The sequence below is a fragment of the Marmota monax genome, unplaced genomic scaffold, assembly GCF_021218885.2.
Source record: "Marmota monax isolate L192 unplaced genomic scaffold, Marmota_monax_Labrador192_F-V1.1 WCK01_AAM20220418_F8-fsc00122, whole genome shotgun sequence".
In the NCBI taxonomy this organism is placed as follows: domain Eukaryota; kingdom Metazoa; phylum Chordata; class Mammalia; order Rodentia; family Sciuridae; genus Marmota; species Marmota monax.
The window spans coordinates 5130539-5157974 of NW_026695223.1; the positions used below are offsets into that span (position 1 = coordinate 5130539).

The 27436-nt window shown below is 45.9% G+C and overlaps 1 protein-coding gene across 1 annotated transcript in view; it reads left to right on the top strand.

Annotated features, from left to right (window-relative positions):
* The window catches only part of Tmem178b (transmembrane protein 178B), a 351533-nt gene that overhangs the window by 86554 nt on the left and 237543 nt on the right, over window positions 1–27436 (top strand). The window contains exon 2 of the mRNA XM_046434207.2: window positions 26122–26235. Within this exon, the coding sequence (XP_046290163.1) occupies window positions 26122–26235 (114 nt within the window). The remainder of the gene's footprint in view (window positions 1–26121; window positions 26236–27436) is intronic.

Sequence of the window (27436 nt, forward strand, 5' to 3'; positions counted from 1 at the left end):
AATTGAACTGGAATATAAATTTCCAGATTTCTTAAGCTTTATTTTAAAACTTAAAAAAAAATGTGGAAATAATTGTAGACAGGATTGCAGGATCCTCTTTCTCTGTGAGCAGCTTGCTCCAGCCATTATTTAAGGTGTTGTTGGTGACGCGTTGTCACCACCATTGGGTTAAACATTGCATTTTCTTTGTAACACAAATGTCCTTCTTGGCATGGGCTGCTCGCCCCTGCGCTGGCTGGCTCCATGTTGTTCAGGTCTTTATCCTGAATCCTTCTTTGATGGCAGCAGTCACTTTGCCAGCCTTGAGCAGTAGTTCTTTTAGTTTGTCATTTTCTGTTTATAATTTCCTGTGCCCTCCGAAATCATATAAGGTAGCTTTGCTAGAATTTTGTCTAGAGAGCAACTCTGGAGCCTCTTTCCACTTTGGGTTCTTATCTGGCTTTTGCTTAGTTGAGGTTTCTCTGTAAGGGCCTCCGGGTGATTGAGGTATTACTGGGCTGCAAGCCATTGACTGATTTTGTGAGTGAGCCCTCCAGGTCAAACTGGAAACCACTGGTTTAGAGAGTAAGACTCCAGACTGGAATTGCCACAGAGGGAGCCCTACTTGCTAGAATGTGCTTAGCTTCTCAGAAGTTTGGAAGAAAAGACTCCCCTCCAACCCACCCCTCAATAATCTAAGGATTCAGTTTCTTGGATAAAGTGCTGTATGACTATCAGAAAATTGCAAAAGTTAATACAGGATATGAAGTGTTAATAATAATTTAGGCAACCCAGTGGAAGCATTTGTCAAATGGAAAAAAAAGAATACATTTTGAAAAAAGGCATTCTTTTGGTAAATTAATGTTTTTTTCTTTTCCTTCTGGGGGACAGGAGGGGAGGAGAGGCTTTTTGATAACAAGTCTTCATTTGAAATGGTTGCATAATATTAGTCAGCCAGCAAGTCCTTCAGCGTGGACGCAAGGTGCTAATGCTGTAATATGCAATGTCAGTTGCAGCTAATCCCTTTATTGATTTTTTTTCCCTCTGAACTTGCTGACAGCAAAAGATTAGGTCTAGAGAAATAGTTGCAGTTCAGGTTCTATTTGACAACATTTAGAATTTAAAATGACCTTTAAAAGAGAAAGGGCTGTAGGGAGTGGGATTTAAGTGGTTAGGGACAGGGAGAGGTGTGAAGGGTGAGGTTGAGGGGCATGCCTTTCTAATGCTGGTGTCAGAGCAGGCCTCCTGCACAAGTGTCCTCTGTCCCCAGGGCCACATGAGAGCCCAGGGCCAGGCTGACCCTTGGCCAATTTGCAAAGGAGATGAAGTTTGATTTTGTGCTTTTAGCCTTTAATGTACTTTACTCTCTTCTCCCACCAGCTCCTTCTTTGTCTCTTGGTCCCTCTGGTTTGTCTAAACCCCCATCATCACACACACTTTTGGTGACCTTTGCTGCTAACCCATCACCATTGTTCCTCCCATCTCAGCCCATTTGTAAGAGGAAAATAACCTAATTAAACCGACTTCACATGTAAATAGCTGGTGGGCTTTGACTCTCCATGAAGCAAAGCCTGGAAAATGTATGGAGGAGGTGTGCTGTTTTCCTTCGTGCTTATCAGTGTGTCAAAATGGTAGAGGGGAGAGAAAGTCTGTGTGGTTTTTAAACTTTTGAATCTAATAGAAAATAAATGTATGCAGAAGCATGCCGGTCATTCCAACCTGGTGCTCTGCGTGCTGCACCTGGAGGCCATGTTCTCTTTCTTCCTTTAGTTCTTCACAGCAACAAAATTAATACTGTATCAGTGGACTTAATTGCCAAATTGAGAGACTTGGTCATTCTTTAGGAATGATTTTACCTTGGTATATCCAAATGCAATGGGTTGTACTGGAAGTATTATCCTTTTACTTTTAATATTTCTAATACTATCTTGTAAAGGATAATAGTGTCTCTATTAGCTCCCAAATTTTGTAATTAAGAGTTACTTTGGTGTAGTCTAGGACTTATCACCTAATTCCTCTGACCCTCAGTTTCTTTGTCTATGAAATGAGAAATATAACCAAATATCTTTAAGATAAATTCCAACTAACATTTTAGATTTTATTATGCCTGGCTTTCTGGTGCTTCTAAATCCCATTTCAAAAGGGCTCCACATAAGGAAAATTCCATCCATTCATCCGTCCATCCACCCATCCACCATCTACCTGGACCCACCATCCTCCTACCCATTTCTCACATGGCAAAAATGATAGTGAACTGCCTAGGGTAGGATGTTGAGAATTTGAAAGTCATAGAAGGTATGATCCTTTCTCTATGGAATTTACTATTAATATTAGATAAAATTAGAGATATACAGTAGGCTAGAAAATCGTTCAAGTTTGTATCACTGTAATGATGTGCTCATAAATGTACTTTTAAACCTATAATTAAATTGTAGACCTTTTGAGACCTTAACACACAATAAGTTCTTCATACTTTGTTAAAACTCATGATAAAGTATATACAGTAGGCGTATGCAATACAGGGGTGACCAGTGTAGACCTGCTGACTAGGGAAGGGTAGATGTAGGATGGTACAGGAGGGACTCAGTGTAGACTGGTTTCCCAGAAAAAATTTTTGAGATGAGTGGGTTGGGAGGTTGTATCCCATACTCTAGTTCTAGAAGGATGCTACTCATTAACATTGCTTTTCTTTGCAAATGAATGTACTGGTCATTTCAAATCTGCAATTTGTCTTAACTGTCAATGCCAATACTGAGGGTGACCGTATGTTGAGGTTCACAGCCAGGAGTGGGGACCAGCAAGCATCCCTCTTCTACCACTGGGCCTCATCATGCTAGATTACGTCCTTATTTTCTAAACTCTTGGCAAATCTTCCTTCCTGGGCACTATCCTGTCCACGATCTACATCCCTTTCTCTAGAATCATGGTGCCATCAGCTGTCCAAGTAGGAGATTCAAATCAGTCCAGAGTCCTGCTGCTAGAGTCCACCCCAGTACTTGGTTCCCTTGCCTGTTAACCATCTAGTGAACACTAGAGACAGTGATAGTTGGACCATTGGTTATTCTTACGTAGCCTAGACCTTGAATTGGGTAGTCTTTCCACGGGACCTGCTTCTTCTTCATCCACACCCTTCCCAATTAATTTATTCCAGAAGTCTTGAAGCTGGACCTACAAGAATTATGACACAGAGAAAGAGTTAGCAAGTAGAGGTTTTGGGGGCTTGGGAAGTCAGGGTTTTGGAACCAGGCAAGTGTCCTGGACACCAGGAGAGACTCAGGCCTGCTTGCTGGACAGTGGTCTCAATACTGAAAAGACCTGTACAACTAAAGACACTCTGTGGGCAGCTAGGAAGCTTTCCAGACTCTTTCTTCTGGGTTCAGGTTCAATTCTAGAGCATGCATGGTCCACTGGAAATCATGCAGGTAAGAGGAAAGAAAAGGGTCACCTGACGGCAAAGAGTCAGTGAGGGAAATGGAAAAGATGATGTGGACCTTGGCATTGAGTGGTCAACATGTTGAAATGGTATTCATCAAAGCATTGAAATAAGTCAGGGAAATGATAGGTCCAAAGGACATTGCAGGCCTTAATTTTGTCAGATATTTTTTACCAGAGAATTATTAGTTTGAATGGATGAATCTGTGCAGCATCCCAGCCAGCTGAAACTCCTGACCGTAAATACAATATGGACTCTACATCATAATACAGAGGCCAGAGAGCCTCAGAGTCAATATTGTGTCCTCTCTGACCTCTTCCCAGAGCAAAATCTTTCAGCATCCTGGGGTTTTAAAGCCAAGGGTGGGAAGAGACATCTCTCAACCTACAGCTCCTTTGCAGCTCACCCCCTGTCTGAATGTTTGCTTTCAACTTCCAGACTTTGTTTTGTTTTTAATTGTTGAAAATGAACATGGAATTAACTCAGTAAATGGTAAAAATTGGTATTTATTAAGTCAGACTTCCGCATTCTTCAGACAGGGCTGGAATTGGGATTTTTCTTTGTGGTATCTAGGAAAAAATAATTGAATGTATTAGAAACATAGGTGTCATTTTCTGATTTCAAACAATTTAGAAGCACTGATTTATTTCCTAATCACTCATATATGAGTCACCAGATAGTTCTTTATGTTTATTAAAGCAAGGTTTCCTTAGATTTGATTTTCCTCTCCCTCTTTCTCATCACCCACCTTTCTGCTCTCCTCAAAGCAAATGATTGTCATGCATTGCTTAAGGTTGGGGAGACATTCTGGGAAATGCATCCTTTGGTGATTTTTTAGTGTGAGCATCATAGAGTGTACTTACACCAACTGAGATGGCTACAAGGTTGCTAGGCGATATAATCTTACGGGACTGCCATGGTCCACATGGTTGTTGACTGTACATTGTTAAATGGCACATGACTGTAGGTTATAAACGCAGAGACCAACACTGCTCTGTTAATTCTTGTGCTGTGCCTGATACCTGAAGACGTGAATGATGGATAATTATGAACATAATAAGATTAGGCTGCTCAACAAACAAGAGGGTTTTCTGGAAGTGGCCATTGAGGGGGTCTGTGGCTGAGTTAGCTCCACATGCTGGATTCCTTGGTCTGCAGAGCAGACAGTTTTGGCCTCAGCAAAGGAATGCTGAGACAAAGACATCTTGAACCTTCAGACAAGATGAATTAGATGAACTAGACCTCTCCGAGGCCTGCCTCCAGCTTGGTGACTCTCTAAGCTGGGCTTCTAACACTGGTGCTTCATGGAGACTCTTCCCTTCCCTTGGAGGGTTTTGCCCAAAGGAGAGACCCTCCTGTGGATTTCTTGGGGGTTTTCTTTGCTTCATGGGTTTGCTGCAAAAGCACAGACTGTTAGCCATGACCAAGGAGAGCAGTGATTACTTTTAAAGGTTAAAGAAAACGCTGGGGTCTTGGTTGTATGGTGAGGTCCGGGAGGCATCTCTCCTCCATTGTCTTGCATGCTATTTTGCACAGTGGTTCGGTTCTTGACTGAATTTTACCTACTGCTGTGAGAGGTAGATCTGCAGTTGCTGTATTGTTTTCATTCAAGGTTTCAGTGTGGATTGGGTTGTCCTCATTTTCTTGTCTTTCCTCCCTACGATTGTTCCTTAGGGACCCTGCATCTCCTCCCATGGGGTTGAAGAAATCTCCAGGAATGTCTCATGGCTTTCCAAGTGCTTTTGGCTGGAGGGCTCTGACATCTCCTTTAGAATGTCAGGGACACCTGCCCTGGGAGGTGCTGGGAGGCTGTCCCTCTGTACTCTTGTCTGTGTGGGAGCCTCTTCTAGCTGTTCTGGATTTAGGCCACTCCGGCCTGCTGCCGCACCCTGGCCTCCAGGTCCTTGGCTCTCGGTTCATAGAGGAGGAAGAACTGCTCGCTTTGTGCTGCCTTGGTTGTGTGTGTCAGTGTCTTACAGGCAGTTGTTCTTTTGTGTATTTTATTAAAGCTCTCTTCCCCAGGGCTCTGGCACAACTCCCTGGAGCCAGGAGCCTGGCGACTCCAGAGCAATGCACCCCTCTGCATTTGGAACAACCCTCCCCTCACTCTGAACCTCTGACCTTGGGTCCAGCTTGCCCAGTGACCCTTTTCTCAGGATGGATATTCCCCCTGTAGTCTGTTGGTCCTTGGTACACATAAACTTCAGGAAGGCCCAGAGAGGGGAAGAGCAGGTAATCCTGGAACGAGACTGCAGCTATTCTGAATTCCACTCAGCACTGCCGAGCTCTAAACTGCAGCTGCCCCGCTGACCCCCCGACGTGCCCAGACATGTCTAAAGCCCCAGGCAGTCCAGGCTTTGGCAGCTCCAGGGGCGCTTGCTCTGTTTTTTGGGGGGCGCTAGTATTTAGTGCCTCATTCATACACCTGCACAGACCAGGGCTGCACCAAAGATGATCTTAATTGATGTTAGTGTGGACTTTGGTCCTTGATCAGCTTTTCCGGCAATTCTTTCCTTTCGAAATATCAACTTCTTGAAATCTTTTAGATCCTTACTAACTTGTCTTCTTTCCTGCCCACTGTGGAAACCAGTGTTGATCCTACAGGGTCTAAGTAGGTGCCAAGCGCTGAGAGGGAGGTGCCAGCCTCTGTGGACTAGAGAGGAAGCTGGCTTCGGAAGCTGGCTACATTTTCAGGGTACCAGAAGTTTTTGAATCTGGCTGGCTTGGTATCAGGAAACCCACAAGATTACATCAGATGAACAGGGTTGATCGGAAGGTTACACCTGAGCTGGGAACCAAGGGAAGGGACACCCTGGGTCCTGTCCTCCCTCTCCGGGATTCTGCTTCTCCCTCCTCATCTGCATTATTATTGTGATGATGATGATGGTGGTGGTGGTGGTGGCACTGAGGATGAACCCAGGGGTGCTTTACCACTCAGTCCCTTTTTTCTTTTAATTTGAGATGTCTCACTAGGCTGGCCTCAAACTGGACATCCCCTCTCCTCAGCCTCCTGAGTAGCTAGGGTTACAGGTGAGCACCACCTTGTTGGTTTCATCTGCTCTTTGGACCTAGAGTCCTCCCTGCCTGTCTCCCTCATAACTTTAACTTTGAGTTTTTGGGGTTTTACTTGCTTTGATTGTTTTCCTTGGTGCGGGCTTAATATCATGGCACACTGTCCACATCAGTTGTTTCTTTCAGTGTTTTGGTATATTTTCCTTTGGGGGAGGTTCTGGTCCAGTATCTCGTGCTGGCCTTATGTTGTGGGTGGCTGAGGCATGGTTGCTCTGTCCTCTAGGAGATGGGACTGTGGGAACTGTTGCAGAGGGGTTCTCTTGGTAACAGTGGACAGGGAGAGGCAGTGCAAGGGCCTGTGGACGACACAGAGCTCATATCTCCTGAAACAGCTCCTTTGAGATGATGCCTATACAATGACTTTCAGTGCATGAATCCATACAGCTTTTGGGTTGTATATAATGGCCAGACCCACTTTTATCTACCTGAATTCACTGGATTGTGGAGCTGTGAAGTCAGTATTATTGCTCTCATTTTACATATGAGGAAACTTGAGTCGGAAGTTGAGAGCCTTGTCAGTGTTATAAAACAGGCAGGTGGGAGACTCAGGCCTAGGCCTTCTGACTTTAGTCCTGAGCCTCTTCCTGCCCTGTGTCATGCATCTGCATGCAGAACATTGTGCTTCCCTAGGTGTTATGAGAGATAAAACAGAAATAAGCTTACATTCTAGTTAGGATAAGCTGCAAACACCATCCATTAAGACAGTCATTTGAGAGCTGATTGCTCTGCACTGGTGATTGTGACCTTGAAGTACTCACACAAGAGGACACACAGAAATTACAGGCTGCTTTGCAAAGTCTGGGATGTGCTGTGGATTGAAGATAAGCCTGGAGAGAATCAAGTTCACGTATTTGCCCAAACCCAGGAAACCCTGTAAATAGCTGGAGTTACTTGTTAGAAATATTGAGCTGGAAGGTGAACCTGGATCCTGCTCCCTGAGGAAGATTTGGGGCCATGAGACATGATTTTGAATTAGAAGGCAAGAAATTGGAAGCCCAAACTGAGGTGGTTTCTGTGTCTTTTGGAAAGTCAGGTGGGTGAATCTGGCATAGCTCTGTAGATCTATCCTGAAGCCCTGTCTTATCCTTAGACAACATGGTCCCCAAGCACTGAGGACATCACAAAAGGTTTGCTGAGCTGTTTAATGTAACTGAGAATGAACATCAGAGGATGGGAGAGAATCCCTCAGACAATGTACTAGAACAGTGCCAGAGGGCAGGACCTGAAGAGCCATTTTCAAGAGCAAAGCTTCAGTGTGTTGGCCATGAGAGGCATCTTAGCAAGAGCAGAGCTTTCCCAACTAGTGGCAGGAGGGCCACCTGAAGGGCAGCCACTAACATAAGTCCACCTGGGCCAGCCCGTCCTGCAAGACCATCAACAGCAGACAGAGCTCAGGATCTGAGGGACAGCCTGTCTACTGCTGGGTACTGTCTACTGCGCAGGAGGTCTGGCCGCCAGTGACTGAGCCTCCAAGGATTCATCTGGGGCCAGGAATCTGGCCTTGTTGGAGTCTGGCAAGGGAGAGGTGGGGTCCTCAGTTTGGAGGAACTGGGGGTTCCAGCTAATGTCACAATCTGGGCTCAGTCATGGGTGACTAAGGCAGAGGCCCATTTACCAGGACTGGCGAGCATGGGAACGAGGGTCCTGGCCCTACCTCAGTCTCAGACTGCACTTGGACTATATCAGCAACTCTAAAGTCTCTCCGGTAAAGGTCAGTCCTGCTTTTAGGCTGTGGGGAGAGGAGGGCTCTGAGTTCTGCCCTCAGAATGGCAAGGTCTCCACTAAGAACCACCAAGACACAGGCTCTATACAACTCTGAGCTTTAGAGAGGGTAAGGCTGCCCCCAGATCCTCCTGGGAGGAGCTATGACAGATGCTACCTTTATTTTTTTTACATGATATTAAATTTTTAAAAAATTATATATATATGTGTGTGTGTGTGTGTGTATATATATATATATATATATATATATATATATATATATATATATTTAAATGATGTTAATTTTACCTTGTTTTGATTTTAGCATTATAATTGAATTTTTTTAAATACAGGCAATACATTTGTATAGTTCTCAAGGATATACATACTTCTTTCCTTCGCATTTTCCTTTGCCTCCCATTTGCCTAACCACAGACGGCCAATATTCCCTATGCTTCCATGCAGAGATGTTTTAAATATAGGCAAATAGATACCCACATCTACATTTCTATTATTTCTATCATCTCTTTCCCCCTTTTACTATATAAATGTAGTATATATTACATGCTATTCTGCACCTTGCTTGTGTTCACTTAATTTATCTTATAAGGCTTTTCATATCAGTTTTATAAAGAATTTTGTCTTTTTAAAAATTGGTTATATTGGCTTTTATTGTGCAGATCTCCTAGAAGCTATTTAATCAGTCTCCTATTGATGGAAATTTGGGTTACTCTTTTAAACGAAGTGGCAGTGAATAACCTTGTCCATATGTCATTTCACACCTGTGAGATTGCATCTCTTAGACAAATTACTAAAAGTGGAATTTCTGGGTCAAGTTGAGCCTTTGTAATTTTGAGAGATGTTGATGAATTGCTCTCCAGAGAGGTTGAACAAATTTACAAAATTTGCACTCCAACCACAACCTGTGACAATGTTGGTTTCTCCATACCCAAACCATTCAGTGTGCTATCCAACTTCTGGGCCTTGGTCAAAATGATAATTGCAAATGGCACCACAGGGCAGATGTAATTTGTAATTCTCTTATGTTGAGTGCTCTTGAGCATCTTCTCATTTGTTTAAGAGACATTTTTATTTCCATGAACTATCCCTTCGTAGCTTTTGCTCATTGTTAAATTGGATTGGTTGGTAGTTTTCTTATCAATTTGAAGGTACTTTTTATGTTTGAGGCAAATTAATCCTTTGCAACACGAGCTGCAAATTTTCCCTCAGTTTGTCTTTTGATTATACTTATGGTGGGTTTTCTGTGTGAAATTTTGTATTTTTATTCAGTTAAATTTGTCAATATTTTCTTTTGTGGACTTTGGGCCACAGTTACAAATGCTTTCTCTAAGGTGACATAAAGACTTTCTCTTGGTTTCTTCTAATAGTTTGTGAATTAGCTTTCTTTTTTTTCCCCTCAAACAAATATTTGAGCTATTTTTCCTTGTTTAAATTGCAAAACACAACTTCAATTTTATTTTATTTTCCAGAAGGTACCTAGTTGAATATGATTTATTGAAGAAAACCATCTTTTCCCCTCCCGATTTGAGATCCTGCTATTACTCTCAGGTGTTTGGGGTTAACCTGGGTTTTCTGAGTTTTGGTCCAGTTCTGTACCACGCTGCTTTGCTCACCTCCTGAAAAACAGGGAGAGTGGATCCTGTTGGGAAAAGGAAGCATAGAGGAGCTGTGGAGAGGGGAGAGGCAGAGGGTATCAAGTGAGCAGGGAGGAGCCGAGGTCCGCTGAGATGCTGGTGAGGTGGGAGTAGAACAGTAGGGCCAGGCATAGGGGGACACGGATGACATCACTTGGGGAAGGGAGAGACAGGGTGGCTTGTGCAGCAAAAGGAAGCCCTATAACAGATATCCTGAGGCTATCTGGGGGCTGCTGCAAGTGGTCAAGAAGTAAAGAAGGGGACTGTCCATGCTAGAGTCCTCATTCTTGGGTGTGTGCTTCGTCTGTCTCCGGAGCTCAGTTGCTTTGATGGCTTGTTATCTGCTGCTGTATTCCAAAAACATCTCTGTGATGTACATATTGGAGTACCAACCCTCCAGGGATGGCATCTTACTATTTGATATTTATTTGTATTTAAAAAATTGTCATGTATGCTGTCTTTTCTAAGTAGGAAAAATAAAAGTAAATGGAAATTTCTCCAGTGTTAGCTCCCCAGGCTCTCCTCCACCTCATTGTCCCACCCTTGCTAACTCCCCACCTTCTGTCCCCCAACTCCTTGGCCAACCCTTCAGCCCAGCCCTGCCCCTAGGCTCCCCACCTCTAGCCTCTCCGTTGAACCACTCCTGCTCTTGGCTCTGCTTCCTGGATCCCAGGTCCCCTTGAGGAAGCTTCCTTGCCAGGCCGATGTGGCACCATTTCTGTTCATTGCAGCAATCGGAGTGGCTCCCTGAGGCCTTGCAAAACGAGATTAGAGACAGCTGTCTGTCTTATCTCTCTGCTGGCTGCCAACTCCAGTGAAGCCCTGATTACAGTTGCTAAGGGGCCTGAAAGAACAGGAACCAGGCTCTTCCGGAGGAGCTGGCTTACCCCAGCCAGATGATCCTCTCCACTCACTCAGTCTGGATGCCCAGGACCTCAGGTACCCATGTCACCTCTCTGTCTCCTACACGCAGGAATTTAGAGCTGCTTTTTGACTAGCAGCAGCAGAGGGCAGGTTTAGTGTGCAGGAGACCATGACTGGGCCTGTCTCTGCAAGGGGCAGGTCAAATTCAAGGGGGCCAGGAAGCCACATGCAAAGAAGGGCTCTCATGTGTTCTCCCTGCCCACCTCTCCAGCTGTACTCAGCTCCCACTCTGGTGCCTGGACAGCCACACAGCTGCTGTCCAGGCCCCTCAATGCTCTGTCCCCACCAGCTATTTGCTGCAGTACTCCATCCAGCTCTGGCTCTTGGAGAAACCCCATTTCCTGTCAAGTCTTCACAGAGACCTCCAGGCTTTGTGGTCTAGCCCTGGGGTACCACTTCCTCCAAGCTGAAGTTCCCTGGTTTCGTAAGCCACCTGTGACCTTCTACCCTCATCTTCCCTGGCACATGCAGCACCCACCCTGTCCTGTATTCTCTTAGCTTTCCTGTCTCCCATCCTGCTAGGCATCCATCCCTCTAGGGCCACAACTGCACACCTAGTGGGCCTGGGCGCACATGGCACTAGGTGAGGAGTGGAGGGTTCTGAGGGGGCTGGTGAGAAGCCTTGGGAAGGTCAGGGGCAGAGAGTCAGTTCTGATCCCAGAAGCCCTTCCCTACCTTGAAGAATGAGGTTTTGATTTTGTGAAGGGAGTAAGTGCAGTTCTTTGGAGAAATGTTTGGCTTCTTTCTCATTGGCCCCAAGGGATCGTATTGTGTAGGAGAAAAAATTTATAATACATGAAAGTACAAAGAATATAATAAATACTATTGTACTTGCTGGGGAGATTCATCCCATGCTAATGTTTCTCAGCATCAAGAAAACATGGAGGCACAGTTGAAGCCGTCTTCGAGTACCTCTCCAGTTCCTCTCTGCAGGGATACTCCCTGAACCCCGTCCATGTCCTTCACATTCATGCTTCTCTCATAGTGATGTCCCCTTGAGCAGCAGATAGAGTTGCTTTCTCTGCTTGAAAATTAACATACACAGACTCTTTCAACCTGCCATCCTGTGTATTTTGAGGTCTTTCTGTGTATATTAATATGCACAGTTATAATTCAATTATTTAAACTATCAGATACTATTCTAGTATGTGAATATGACCATGGTTTTTTTTTCTGTTTCCTAATTGAAAGACATTTGTTTTTCACTCTTTCTTTCAAGTAGGGCTATAGTGAATGTTCTTGAACACATTTCTGTGCACACATTCAGGGCTCTGTCTAGGAGTCTAATTTTGGGCCATAGTGTATATATTTCTCTTTTACTTGATTTTGTCAGGTGTTTGTAGCAATTTATATTCCAAACAGTGTCTGAAATTTTGTCTTCCTGTGTGAGCAGAGGACTAAAGACAAGCATAATTCATCTATTTAGACTTTCTCCCTTCTTGTTGTGATCTTTTTATTCCGTTCAGTTTTTGATAAGGCATCCAACAGAAGAGAAAAGAATCAGTCAATCTGAGTTTGGTTTCTCATATACAACCCAGTTTCCCCCAGTGTCTTTACCAAACTTTGATAACCCCAATTCTGTTTTGTTTGGAAGGTGGAAAGTTGGAAGGAGGTGAAGTTTCATTTGGTTTGGGTTCATGTTTCGTCAGGCTGCAGCTGGATTGGGGGCTTGGGAACATGTGTTCAATTACCAAGTATCATCTTTGCAGGTCAAAGGTCAGGCCTCCATCCTTCCTTTCCTGGGTGTGTCAAATGTCAAACCACACTTAGTGTTGCACAGTTGAAGTCACGATTCTGGTATTCAAGGGGGTGGAAATGGGAAGGGGTAGTGGGCTCAGTCCTTAAGCCAGAAGCAAGGATGGGGGAAGGGGAGATTCCTGAGCTGGGAGTGGGAAAGGGGAAAGATGTCAAGGACGTGGCTGAGAACGAAACTGAGAATCAGTCCACGGGTCAAGAGGAAGACAGGTGGACAGGAAGCTGTCTCCTGGGACATCCATTTCTTTTGTTAAACCAGCCAGATACATGCTTGCTGTGTGTGTTAAAGGACATTCCCGTGTCTGACATATATAACAAATGTGTGTGCTCTATGGTGGTGCAGTGTAACCATAGCAATAATAACAGGGAGTGCTCACCCTGTTTACCTCTGTTAATTCACAACACCCCTACAAGGATAGACACTCGTATCCACACTCCTTTGAAGTGAAGACACTTAGGCACAGAAGGGTTCATTCATTTGGCCAAGATCACACACCCAGAAAGTCTCAAGGCAGGATCTGAGCCCAGACAAGCCTGCTGTAGAACTCATGCTCTGACCCCGGCACAATGCTTCTTAGCACAGTAGGGAAACAGTGAGTGAGTCACCAGTCCTGTTTTCATTTCTGTTTTTGAAAGCAACTCAGGAATCAGGATAAGTTAACTCTTCAATTAACATCTCTAACCTAGCTATTTAACTTCAGCATGGAAGTAGACAATTTTGGGAGCAGAGGACTAAAGACAAGCATAATTCATCTATTTGGACTTTCTCCCTTCTTCTTGTGATCTTTTTATTCCGTTCAGTTTTTAATAAGGCATACAACAGGTTGAAGAGAAAAGAATCAGTCAATCTGAGTTTGGTTTCTCATATACAACCCAGTTTCCCCCAGTCCTGTCCCGAGCACATACACATGCATGTGTGTACTCTCTGTCTCTTTCTATTTTAATTAGCTGGTAAAAAAGGGAAATCAGTGTTATATAACTCCTTTTGCAAATGAAAAGTGGAAAACTCGGGAGTCTGGATATCTTTCTCCCCACTTGACATCAAGTTTGGTTGGAGACATTGGGGCAGCTGTCTGGACAACTCTTGGCCTCAGAGAGAAGCACAGTGGAGAGAGGCAGGTCCCCATGGCCCAGCCATCCACCATTGCATCTTTACCCACACCAGAGGCAGCAGGGGGAGAGACCATGGATCTGTCTCTGTCCTGACATCTGCAATTCTGGTGACTCATGAACCATCATTTTACTTTTGTCTGAAGAAGCAGGAATGACGAATTTCCAACTCTGTTTATCTTCTCCCCATACCTCCCCTTTAGGATGACTGCCTCATGCTGAATCCTTAATTTAAGGAAAATGGATGCTTCCCTCTGGCCTGAGAGCTGGGGATTCTTATCAAAAGTGACATTAAAAAAGTGCCAGTCTGGCCTCCCTCCTCTTCCAGGCCCATCCTTCATCACTCCTGCCTGCCTCCACCACTGTCTCCCCATCTCCAGATCTGTCTCCACTTCCTCTGTCCCTGGAGAGAAAGCATGAGCTCATTGTTTTCCAGTGAAAAACCAGATCTGGCCTCCTTCTCGCCTCGTTTGTCTGTCAGAGCTTGGAGATGGATGATCCTTCCGCCAGTGGAAACTGTACCTGGAGGAGCTGCAGACTCCTGCCTTGGGTGTCTGCACGATGGTGGGGAGGGGGCCGCGGTCAGGGCATGGCGGCTCTTGGCTCTGAACTTTCTGGAAGGTGATTAGGGATGTGATGTGAATAAGGAAACAGATTATTTACTATACCCCAAACGGTCATTTTAAGTCATACCTCACTTTCTCATTCTTTGCCACAAAATCTGTTTCGAGCTGGAAAATTCATGAGCAAAATGGGGAAAAGCAGCCAGTAGCTAGCTGGGACGATGGGGCAATCTCAGTGACAGCTCGTTCTTTATTTCCTTTTGTGAGGAAGCGACTATGTAATGACATTAAAAAATGTCTTGTTTAAAACATACAAAAAGACTCAGAGAAGGGAAAAGACATTCAGTATCCAGGAGTGAAGAAGTTAGGACTAAAAATGTTGTAGCTCCACAAAAGATGAGAGGATCTTCAGCACGGAAACTTGCAGAATGTTACGTGCTACAATATTTAGTCAAGGAAAGTCTCTTGGTAAAGTGATGAGAGGAGCCTGGCTAGCCACAGAACGAGGAGACAGAGGAGTGGACACGGTGCTCTGTGGCGTAATGAGTTGTTGTGAGAGAAATGCATGGTGGTCACCTGGAGCGGGCCTCATTTTGATATCTTAGTTGGAGTGTTGACCACCTGATGACGTGGACAGACAGATACATGAGAGGTGGTTTTTCCACTATGGCCATCTTATTTATGGAGGGAGACAGGATGGTGAGAGGGAGCTGTGGACTCCCTGGGGCTGGGAGCCTGGAGTCAGGTCCCTGTGGCCTGAGTTTCCCAGAGGGAGAAGACTATCAGGGAATGCTGTGGACTCAGGCAAGCGGCCAGGTAGAAGGAACTGTGGAAAACCGTCCAGGGGGATTCTTCACCAGATGGCAGGTGAGTGCTCAGCAAAGAAGCCGTGATGCCAAGGGAACCAACAAACTATGCCACATCTCCTCGGTCCCTTTTTGGGGACCATGTCGATCGGGGTGAGCTATGTAGGCAGAGTCTCTCATGATATTTGTATGGACAAGATGGGGAAGTGGGCCCACAGGAGGTAGGTCAGGAGACGGACGCAAGGCAGGCTGAAGGGTCACACCCAGAGAGCTCTCTCCTAGTGGCGGTGTGTGTGCTTGGGCAGAGCTCTGCCTTCAACGCCCGTGTGTGGGAGGATGTAGTGACGGTGGAACGAGATGGGGATGGCCTGCTGATGCGGCATGTGGGACTAATTGCTAATTTGTAGAATGACAAGATCATGATCTAAACATTTCTTCAGGGGCTGGAACTAACCAAGAGATAAAAACAACCAAAAAACGAGAAAAGACAGTTTCCTAAGCACAGGATGGGGCAGAGCCCCTGCAAAGGGAACCACTGTGGCATTCTCAGCTCTGGGTGATGAGGCCTTGTCAGAGGGAGCCAGGCTGTGTCCCTAGAGCGATGCCACCCAGACCCAGGAGCCCATGTCTCTGTGGATTTGCACAGGTCTGACTGTGCATGGGAATGACCATGGCCAGTATCCTGTGTGACACTGGGAGAGATTGTGGCTCATGGTCTGAACCTTGAGAATGACCGTGTGATGATGGGTGTGACCATGTGACTGGGAGAATTTGGGAGTGTTCAGTTAGAGGAAAGGGAGATTTGGGGGTAGGGAGGTACACGACAGTTGTCTTTAAATATTTATGGGCTGTCACATGGGAGAGGTGTGGGACTCCAGCAGCATAACTAATAAATGATGTGAGCATTTATTGAATGCTCATTTTGGAGCAGGCTTTCCAAGGGTTATCTGTTACTCCTCATCAATCTTATGTGCTGAGTGCTATTATTATCTGCATTCTTGCAGATGAAGGAATGGAGGCCTGAGTGGTTGAGCAACTCCCTCAAAGGCCCCTGCTGTCCTGGGAGTGTGGACTGGGATGTGGCTGAGATCCCGGCATCCTGTGCAGGGCTGGCAAACACACTGTCAGCTGTCTTTCACTTCTGTACTTCTGTGTTACTACAGAGCCAGCTTCTCTCCAGCCGGTTGGGGAGCTGTGGAAGAAAACATCTTTGTCTTACTCTGAATAGAGCAGCAGAATCTGTAGATGCTGAAAATCCCTGCAGATGGAAAAGTTTTGCTTTGTATAAAAGGCAACATAGAAACCTAGGAAAGGTCCCCCACTTCCCTTCAGAAGAGCTTGACTTTTCCCAATCTCTTTCACACATGCAATGTCATGGAGCGCATAGAAGTGGGTCACAGGTTGGAGCCCCACCTTTGCCACCTCAGCTGTGCCACTCGTGAGCAGGGTACCTCACTAAACCTTTATGCCCCCATCTGTGAAATGAGGCTAATAACAGTGCCCAGCTTTTAGGATTAAGTGAGAACATGTATCATAAAAGACCTTGTGCAGTACCTAATTCAGACAACATTCACGTAACAGCAGCCATTGTTAATATGAGTGACAATACTGAAAATATCGTGTTGGCCATCAAGAGGACAAAGATGAAAAAGCACCTCTATCTCAAAGCTTTTTCTATAGATAGAAATACATGATTCATAAACAAATAACTATACTATTGTAACAGCAGCCAGCAGAAGGCATTTAGGTGAAGGGTCAGAAAGGGGGTGGCAGTGCAGATGAGGGGTGACGGTTTAGGAAGTGAAATTCTGTGCGCTTGATCTGGAGGGTCCCCTGAACACTACTCATGACAAACATTAATGTAACATGGAGTGGAAGGGAATTAAATATTCAGGATTCCATCTACGCACTGCAAGCAAAAGCACATTAAAAGACCAGGCCGGCCGGTTCCACAAGCACAGACAACAACGCCCACAAATGGAGTGCCTCTGAAGGCATTAAAAATAAAAACGTAGCTAACACTTTTCCTCCAACTGAGGAGAAGAAAAACATTCTTTCTGGCTGGGCCTGCAGCAGCTATAAGCCTTGCAAATTTTTCATCTCAGAACATCTGGGAGGAGCAGAAGGCGCTAAAGAGAAGACAGGGGGAGGTGACAGGGAGATTTCTTATAATGAGCCTTTGTGAAGAGTTGCCTCTTCAATAAGGAGAGCCCTTGCCAGAGTCCCTGGTCTTGCTGGTCCGTAGAGCTTGCAACCGCCTTCCCTGCCTCTTCCCATTTCGCCACCCAGGGGGTTGCGGGCTCTTGGAATGGCCCTGGTTTGCACTTTTCATCACTGACAAGATTTTGCTTCTAATCCCAAACCTTGAACCCCCTGAACGCCTTGCTCCTCCACCCCTCCCCCACTTTGTGGCCTTCTTGAGAATTCGACACAATGAGAAATGGCTTTCCTAATTTACTAAAGAAAACTCTCCCCGCTTCTTCTCCCTGCTAAGATGTAATTTTGACTTTTTTTTTTCCCCTTGGAGAAAATGCTCTTTAAAGAGGAGACAAAGTCGGAGTCTTGAAGCTCCAACGGGTTTCATCTCTTTTTGTTGTTGGCTTTCCATTTCCTTCCGTGGCTTCTTTCTGCTTTCTATTTAATCTTTCTTTATTAAGCACAGAGCACTTAGCTAGGCCTCAGGCTGTCAGCCCAGTGGGCGACACCGATGTGACGGTGAGACTTACCAGGCTGACCTGGGGGCAGGCCAGGGCCTGGCAGCGGGAGAGCCCAGGTGGGTTGGGGCACCGGGAAATGGGAGCCACATGCAGGGCAGGACTGATGTCACTTCCCTCCTCTGCCCATCCGCCCTCTTCGTCTTCCTCCATCAGTGAGAGGAGGGGTTCCTTCAGAGTGCAAGGGCTGTGGCTACAAAAAGAATCCTATTTCCCAGCAACAATTCCAGCAAGCGTGAATCCTGGCTCTGATGTCTGAGACCTGGGGTGAGGGAGGCTGGAATTGCATCCCTCCTTGTTGGCTGAGTGGCTTTGGGTAGGGCCTTCACCTTTCCAAACTCTCTCTGTTTTGCAGTCAGGTAGGGATGGTACTGTCATGCTTTCTTCCTGGGCTGTTGTGGTGACATGGGATGTTATGAGAGCATCTAGCATCTGCTAGGCATGGATTCATTTTTGTTGTTGTTGTTGTTGCTTCAAGAACACAACTTTGGGATGAAGTAAATACATGGATTCTCAGAAGTGGGCCAGTTCCTCGGTGTCAGTGAGTTGTGTGAACATCAGAGGGGGAAAGAACACAGTGGAACTGAAAAGAAGGAGGGGGCCCTCCTCTCTTTGGTGCTGATATGACCCTTCAAAGTAACCCCAAGACTGAAATGCACCAATTCCTTTACTAGGTTCCACTCCCAGGGTTTTCACATATATGAGCCAAATCCGCTACTGTCCTCTGAGTCCTTGTTCTTAGTTTAGGTCCTCTAGACAGGGAGGGAGACTTGGTGGGTGCCACCAGCTTGCCCCAGAGCGTCCACTGCAGCAGCAGCTGTAGCCGGAAACACAGGAGGGCTGTGGGGCTGTGGTGCAGGCTCCAGTTCTGTCCACAGACATGCCATGCTCATTTCAAGGTGTCCTGCCGACACAGCTTGTGAGTGGACACCCTGGTGCTACTTTGCTGGTAGCTCCCAGACATGGCTTCATAGGAAAGATCAGCAGATACTTGGAGCCAGTTATTTAATTTCCCAGGTAGACCACATGATCAAGTAACAAATCCTGAGGTTCATTTTTCATCCATTCGGATGTGTATTGAGGACTTTCCATGTGCCTATTGCTGTGCCTGGCCTGGGGCGGAAGGTAATCAAGAGGCATAGTTTCCGATTTTGATGAACTCACAGTCCAGGGCTACAAATTGCTGTTGGAATGAAAAATGATTTGGGGTTAAATGAGTTTAGGAATGTCTGCATCGTGTAACTGTCCCTGTTTGGGGGAGTCACAATATATATTTCTTAGAATCCTGCAATAAGTAAACCTTTTACAAGTTGTTTTAAACAATTTTTTTCTAAACACATTTGATCACCACATGCCCAGCCCACCTCATCCCTTTTAGAGCGAGTGGGGGAGGGGGCGGGGTCCTCTGTTGGGTTCTTCCTCAGGCTGCCCAGGGCAGCCCCAGGTGCAGGTGTCTGTGGATCACAGTTTCCACTTCCTCCAGAGCCACCTTGGATCCTTCAGGCTCTGCTGGGCATCTCTTTTCTCTAGGGGTCCTCTGCAGCTGAGGGCCCCTCTGGCCTGGAGGAAGAGGTTTTAGAATCTCATTCACACTTAGAGGTTAGCAACTCAGGATTGCCCCTTCAGACTGATTTTTAAAAGCTTTGGAAATGAGAGGCTAAGAGAACAATATAGGACGCAGAGGGAGTGCTCTGTAGGGGAGACTGAAGGACCGTGGCCCCTGTCTAGGGAGGATGAGTCTATGTGGGGTGATCAGGCCCCAGCCCTGCCTCTCAATCCGCTCTGTCTAGGAAGGGCCTGCTTGTGTGTCACCCTCCGTGAGAGACGCCTTGACAGTACTCTGACCACGCCTGGTCGAGAGCTGATGCAGGGAGAGGGGAACTGCCTGCTGGTATTGCTGTGGGGTGTGCCCAGCACCCAGGACCCTCTGTCCAGCACTCAGGCTCCTGCCCGTCGCTGGCCCCTCCCCAGAGCTGCTTCTTCAGAGCTCACGGCACAGATGTCTGGCACCTCCACTGGGCCCTGGATGGGGGCTCTCACGCTGGCGCCTGGGGTCTTGAAGGGCTTGCAGCGGAGAAAAAGGAACGGTGGCCTCTCCTCACTTCTGCTTCCTCGTGGCTCCCCTGGCCACGAGGTGACCCTGAGAGGTGGAAGTTGAGGAAGCACTGGACTCCCGGGAAGTTGGAGGGATGCACTTGGAAGGGGTGAGGGCCAGGGAGATGCGAGGGGAAAGAGCTCCGGCTGCCCCTCTGCCTGCCCTGCGCCTTCTGCACCTGCTCTGAGCACCTTCACCTGCACTCTGGCTCCCAGGGGCTGCAGTCCTGGGCGGAGTGGGCAGGAGACGGGACATGGGAGCAGTGAGAGGCTGGGTGTTTCCTCCCTGGCCCCTCACCGCAGGCTGGCTGTGACCCTCCCTCCACATGGCCACCCCCTCCATGTTCTGGCGACAGCTCCCTCCTCTGCCCTCCAGCCGCAGGGCTATTCCAGTAGCTGAGCCTCTGTTAGGTCCCTTGTACAGCCCTTCTCTGGTCTCTTCATATCCTGTGCTCAGCTGTGTAAATTGTCCTCCACCACCAATGGTTTTTTTTTTTTTTTATTGAGGAAAGAACACTTAACACGAGATCTGCCCTCTTAACAGATTTCTAGTGTGATACCGTATTGTTACCTAGACACACACTGCACAGGAGACTCTAGAGTTTACTCATCTTGCCTGAAATTTTATGCCTGTGTCAATACCTCTTCATTTCCCCTCCCCCAGTCCCTGGCAGCTTCTATGAGTTGGACTAGTTTAAACCCCTTGTAGAAGTGAATTATGCCAAATTTGATTCTTCCCTGTTGTCATGTGTGGCAGCATCTCCTTTTTAAAGGCTGAATAATATTCTTTTGTATGCACACACCACATTTTGTCTATACATTCCCCCTTTGTGGGTATTTTTCTTGGCTGTCGTGAATAATGCTGCATTGAACCCAGGAGTGCAGACATCTCTTTGTGACGCTGATTGTGATTCGTTTGGTTTTACACTAGAAGTAGAACCTTGTGAGGAACCTCCATACTGTTTTTCACAGTGGCTGTATCAATTTACATTCCTATTAAGAGAGCGCAAGGATTTCAATTTCTCTACCTCCTTGCCAACATGTGTTATCTTTTGTCTTTTTTTTTTTTGATAGTAGCCATTGTAACAGGTGTAGAGTGATAGCTCACTGTGGTTTGAATTGCATTTCCCTGGTGATTAGTGATGTTGAGCACCTTCTGTGTACCTGTTGATCATTTAAATGTCTTCTTTGGAGAAAGGTCCGTTCAAACCCCTTTTCTACTTTTAATCAGGTTATTGTATTATATGCCACTGAACTAGGCTGTCATCTTTTAAAGCCTTGGTTACCTGTTTGAGTGTCCTGTGTCCTGCTGAGACCCTGACATGTGGTTAGGAGGGTCAACCAGCTCAGAAGGCAGAGCATGACTGAGGCGGCAGGAGGGGCCTATGCCCAGGCTCCCCACCCAGTTCCAGTTGTGGCTTCCTTGGGGCGGGGGGGCTGCGAGAGTGAGCTGGAATACGGCGTTGGTAGGGGGTTTGAGCTCCTTTCCAGGTGAGGCTGTGGGCTTCCTCTTTGCCTTCCAGGTAACCCCTCTGCATCTTGTGTTGTAGGAAAACCTGTTTGGACTGGAAGCCCATATTCTGGGCACACGTATTGGGTGCCCAGATGGTCCTGAATTTACAAAAGCCCACCACACTGACAGGACCTGCAGACACATGGATAAATATTTTGCCTTTCTTCTTAGGCAATATTTGAGTCTTTCAAATTTAATTGCTGTCAAAGGCAGGATGCTTACCACCCCTGAGGCAGAGCGAATAGTGTGGGCCTCCAGCCGGGCTGCCGGGCTGCTCCCCTGGCCCCTGACGGCCCCTGCATTGCCCCTTCTTCTGCTTCTTGCTCTGGCCCAGAGTCCAGTGGCCTCTGCCCTCATTGGCTGGGAGGGCTTTGAGTGCAAGAGGCTACAGGTTCTGTCTGCAGCTCACCTGGAACCTGTGGTGACTTGTTAAGTGTGTTGAGGTTGAGAGCAAAAAAACCAGGTACTTTTCTCAGACACGATTGACAGGCATCCTAGAGGCTATCGAGAGTGGAATCCAGTTTTGTACTCCAAAGATAGGTCCAGGGACTGTTTTGTTCCATCCTGAAATCATTGCACAGAGGGCTGCTGCTAGTTTGTATGGCACTTTTAAAAAAATTATATAAGGCAGCCCTTCTCCCAAAAGCAGCCTCCCACACCCCACCATAGTGCAAGGCTTGGCAAGCACAGCAGTGCTAAATTTCAACACCCAATTATCCCCAGGAGGGGCCCTTGTGCAGGGTACAACATGCCCAACTGTACATGTCCAAGGCAGTTGCTGATGTATTTTTGTTACTATTTCTACTCTTTATGTCTTCCTCTTCTTTTTCTTTTCTACACTCTCCTCCCCCCACACCAGACCATTGCCCTTGGATTACATTTGCCGCGTACATGAGACACTGTCTTGTGATCATACGTGGTTTTCTTCTACCTCAGTGTGATTGTTAAGTCAGCCAGGGTAGAGGTCTTTGCTACAGTCTCCTAGAGATCTGCGGCAATCAACTCCTCTTATTCACTACGTCCTAGCTGGCCTCGGTTATTTTAAATCCTTGCATGTAATGAAAGCAGGTGGATTCTTTGCCCACGGCGGTCTTGGCCAAGGGCACCTCATATTTCTCAATCCTTTCTTCCAAGCACCTGGTGTTGTGTTTACCTTGTGCGGGAAGATCAAGAAGAATGAATAAGACAACATCCCTGCCCTTGAGAAACTCACAATCGAGTAAGGGAGCGAAGTGCGTAGACGGATAAATCACAGCCCCTCCACGTGTCCCCTGCAGAGGGGGAAGCTCAGGGAGCAAGGAGGAGAACGGAGCAGCCCCAAGTGCGTGCTGCTGTTGGACGCTCCCAGGTGCCCATGAGGAGCTGCCCTGGAGCCGCCCTATAGGAGGTGTACATGAGGACAAGACCAAACACCAGTGTTCAGGGGAAGGCAGCAGGGAGGACAGGTGAGGTGGCGAGATGGGTCACATCACAGGTGGTGGGAAGGTTTTTCCAGCTGGATCCTAGGGTGTGTGGAGGTTGGGGCCCAATGGGAGGCTGGGGGTTTATGCCTGAGGAGTGTGGGGTTCATCCTGCATGCAGTAGAGGCCACCAGAGGCCTTTGAGCAGGGATGGTGTGGTTGCTTTTCCTTTGTGGAATACACTTCGAGTGGGAGGCTGTGGCATTAAAAGGTGATGTAATCTTTATGTGTGTGTGTGTGTGTGTATATATATATATATATATATATATATATATATATATATATATATATAACAGCAGAATGAGATACAATTCTTATTACACACATAGAGCACAATTTTTCATATCTCTGGTTGTCTACATAGTATATTCTAGGTGATGTTATCTTAAGAGACTACCATCCTATATGCACCTGGCTTTGACTGAAACGTTATGCCACACGTGGCTATACCAGGACAACTACTATGTGGAAGTGAGAACAGAGGAGAGACTACACTCTGAAGTACAACAGACAGAATTTGAGACCAGTTGATGTCTCCAAAGGAAGCAGAGGCAGAATGGAGGAGGAGGAGATGTGGGGTCGACACAGTAGACTGGATGGAGGTGATGCTATTAATGGAAATTTCTGAGAATTTGGAGTGTGCAGGTTTGAGGTGTGGATCTGAGTAGAGGAAGTGGGGACTGGTGGACACCTGTTCCAGAAGTTTAGCAAGTCAAGGAAGGAGGATGGAGGGACACAGGTGTGACAAGGTGTGTACAGGAGAAATACCAGAGCACGTGAGAGGCTGCAGGAGTTTGTGGGCTAAGGGGACAGAGGTAGAGGGTTGAGAAACTGGACATAAGCAAGAGAGTGCAAACTACTTTCTAGAACTTTATCTCTTTGGATAGTGTTGTCCTATTAGAGGAATGTCTGCCAATAACTGGCAAGTGGGCGGTTGTCCAGCTATGATTTACAATAAGGCATCAGTTGCATGAGGTACTGTCTAAATTATTGCACCTCACCAATTGCCAGTTTCCTTGCTGACAGTGGGCCAGGGGGTCAAACAATTCAATCAGGTGCCACTGGTTATAAATTGAAAATCAGTGGGGTGCAAAATGGATTACCATCAAAATCCATTCAGGTGCAAAACCAAATTTCAAAAACCCCTAACCTTTAAAAAACACCCCTTTCCTGATTCTTCACAATGCCCTGACATTGAGTTTTAATATCCTTCAGATAAGCAAACGTCAATAGAAATGCTTGCAGGAGACCAAAAGTAACAAGGGAAAACTTCCCAGTTGAGCTTTCCTTTTGGAATTTGCAAACATGGTGGATTTTTGAATGAATGCATTGACAGTTCTTTAGATTCCCTGAAGTCCAAGTTCTCAAACTTCAGCATGCAACAGAATTGTCTGGAGGGCTTAAAAAGATTCATCCAGGTTTTATTTGGAGTTTCTGATTCAGTAGATTTGGAGTTGGGTCTCAGAAGTTGCATTTTTAGAAGCTCTTAGAGGATACTACTGCTACTGGATCTGGGACCACATTTTGCGAATCTCTGCCCTAAGATATGGGAACATTTTGATCATTTGACCAGCAAATCATGCTTTGGTTCATAACCATTTGTCAGAAAGTGGACCAGATGTTGAGTCTAAGGGCCCATAGATTTGTTCAAGAAACCTGAGAAAGGACTGATTCCAAGAGATAGATACCGATTGATTTGAGTGCTTTGTTGGTCAGAGGTGAGGTTGAAAAGGAAGGAGGTAGAAAAGGGGAGAAGCCCCCTTAGCTCACTGTTCCAGAAGACTGTGTACCAACAGCACAAATAACACCACTGAGGCAGAGGCCTGGTCCCTGTGTGGAATCTGTTCCTGGCTTTCAGTGCTGATCTTCCTCTTTGGAAGGAAAGAGTTTCTTTTTCTTTTTTTTTTTTTAATTTTTTTTATTGGTTGTTCAAAACATTATAAAGCTCTTGACATATCATATTTCATACATTAGATTCCAGTTGGTTATGAACTCCCAATTTTACCCCAAATACAGATTGCAGAATCACATCGGTTACACATCCACATTTTTACATAATGCCCTATTAGTAACTGTTGTATTCTGCTACCTTTCCTATCCTCTACCATCCCCCCTCCCTCCCCTCCCATCTTCTCTCTCTACCCCATCCACTGTAATTCATATCTCTCCTTGTTTATTTTCCCATTCCCCTCACAACCTCTTATATGTAATTTTGTATAACAATGAGGGTCTCCCTCCATTACCATGCAATTTCCCTTTTCTCTCCCTTTCCATCCCACCTCATGTATCTGTTTAATGTTAATCTTTTCTTCCTGCTCTTCCTCCCTGCTCTGTTCTTAGTTGCTCTCATTATATCAAAGAAGACATTTGGTATTTGTTTTTTAGGGATTGGCTAGCTTCACTAAGCATAATCTGCTCTAGTGCCATCCATTTCCCTGCAAATTCTATGATTTTGTCATTTTTTAGTGCTGCGTAATACTCCATGGTGTATAAATGCCACATTTTTTTTATCCATTCATCTATTGAAGGGCATCTGGGTTGGTTCCACAGTCTAGCAATTGTGAATTGTGCTGCTATGAACATCGATGTAGCAGTATCCCTGTAGTACGCTCTTTTAAGGTCTTCTGGGAAAAGTCCAAGAAGGGCAATAGCTGGGTCAAATGGTGGTTCCATTCCCAGCTTTCCCAGGAATCTCCATACTGTTTTCCAGATTGGCCGCACCAGTTTGCAGTCCCACTAGCAATGTACAAGAGTACCCTTTTCCCCACATCCTCTCCAGCACTTGTTGTTGTTTGACTTCCTAATGGCTGCCAATCTTACTGGAGTGAGATGGTATCTTAGGGTGGTTTTGATTTGCATTTCTCTGACTGCTAGAGATGGTGAGCATTTTTTCATGTACTTGTTGATTGATTGTATGTCTTCCTCTGAGAAGTGTCTGTTCAGGTCTTTGGCCCATTTGTTGATTGGGTTATTTGTTTTCTTATTGTTTAATTTTTTGAGTTCTTTGTATACTCTGGATATTAGGGCTCTATCTGAAGTGTGAGGACCTTCCTCTGGGTGTTGTTTTTGAACAACTAGCTTCGAGCAGCCTATAGTCTGGCTCTTCCCACCTCTGCTTTGACCCCAGAGATACATTTTTCTGTCTAAATCAATGCTGTTTGATTGTGGTTACACTCTCTTGCTGTTTTTGAGTCCAGTTATCACTTCGTATAGACTCTAGGTATCACGGGGCACAATATAAAACAAATCTCTTTCTCCAGGATGGAAAAAAAATGGATTCCAGAACTGCTCCGGAAGTGGTTGCTGCCTCATTAACATTTGGCTTCCGTCTCTCTTTTCCAGGAGAAATTGAGCGCTGCACGTACATCAAGTACCACTATTCCTCAGCAACCATCCCCAGGAACCTCACTTTCAACATCACCAAGACCATCCGTCAGGACGAGTGGCATGCCCTGCGTAAGTACACCTGTGTCTTTGCCTGTGACTGTGCTGTGAGGTCACTTTTGGAGGGATTAAAAGACTGGAGGGACCTCCTTCTGGGATCTGTGGATAGTCTCAGGTCATTGTGGGGGTCCTTACGTGCTGATATCTAGAGGTCAAAATTGCCTCAATTGGTTTTGATTGCATTTGAAATTTGGGGGTTTGTTTCTAAAATTAAGAAAAAAACCAAACCAAACCAAAAGCAAATCACTAGCAGTTAGACAGTGTCCTTATGTCCCTGTCCTGGTAGGCATCTAGGATCTCACCTACCTGACTGAACATGCTCTTGGGATTTCACTCCAGCATGTCTCCACGTTGCTTGGAACATCATTGTGGCAACCTGCTAGTCCCTTGTGTCATCATTTGTAAAGAGTGAGAGTGGCTAGTGGATGCAGGGATTTGCACCTGGGTAGGGTCACTGAGAGGTAGACCTGGCCTCATAAATTTCTGTCACATCCCTATTTTGAATGATAGACATTGGGCCTGGCTCACCTGTGATTGCTCAGCATAGGTCAGATTATCCGTGTCCATTGGTTAGGGAATTTCTTTGCCAGAGATACCCAGAGACTTAAATTACAGTGAGAGGCTGATGGCTGACTTAATGAGTAAACAGAGCTAGTTGGCTATTTTTACTCTTCTGCTCCATGAGGATCTGCTGCCTGTCTGTGGCAGGAGAGCTCTCCCTTGTCGCTGGCACATCTCTTCATGCCAACCCCTTCATCCTATGAGTAGGCACTGTGCCACCTCTGTTCCATTTGTTAGACATTCCTATTCCATTTGTTTTTTTCTCACCCAAGGCCCTTAACCAAGGTTAAAGTTGAGATTGCATTTTTCATGAGAAGGTGCATTCTTTTATTGTTTCCTTGTATTAAGGATCGCTTAATTGATGAGATTTGAAGAAGGCAGCTCTTCAGGCCAAAGCATCTTTCTTCTCTTTATTGTTGTTTAGGTATCATTTGTGTGTGTGTGGGGGGGGGGTGGGGGTCACCAGTGTTTGGTTTAACTTGGGGATGGAGAGTGGGGAGGTGGGAGAGATAAATAAAGCTAAAACAGAATGATCACTCATTAGTCTCAGGAAAAAATTGGGTGTCCAGATGATTGTTATTCAATGCTTCTGGCCTGAAATGACAGAGCAGTGCCAGCAGATGGGACAGCTTTACTGTTGCTCCTATGAGAT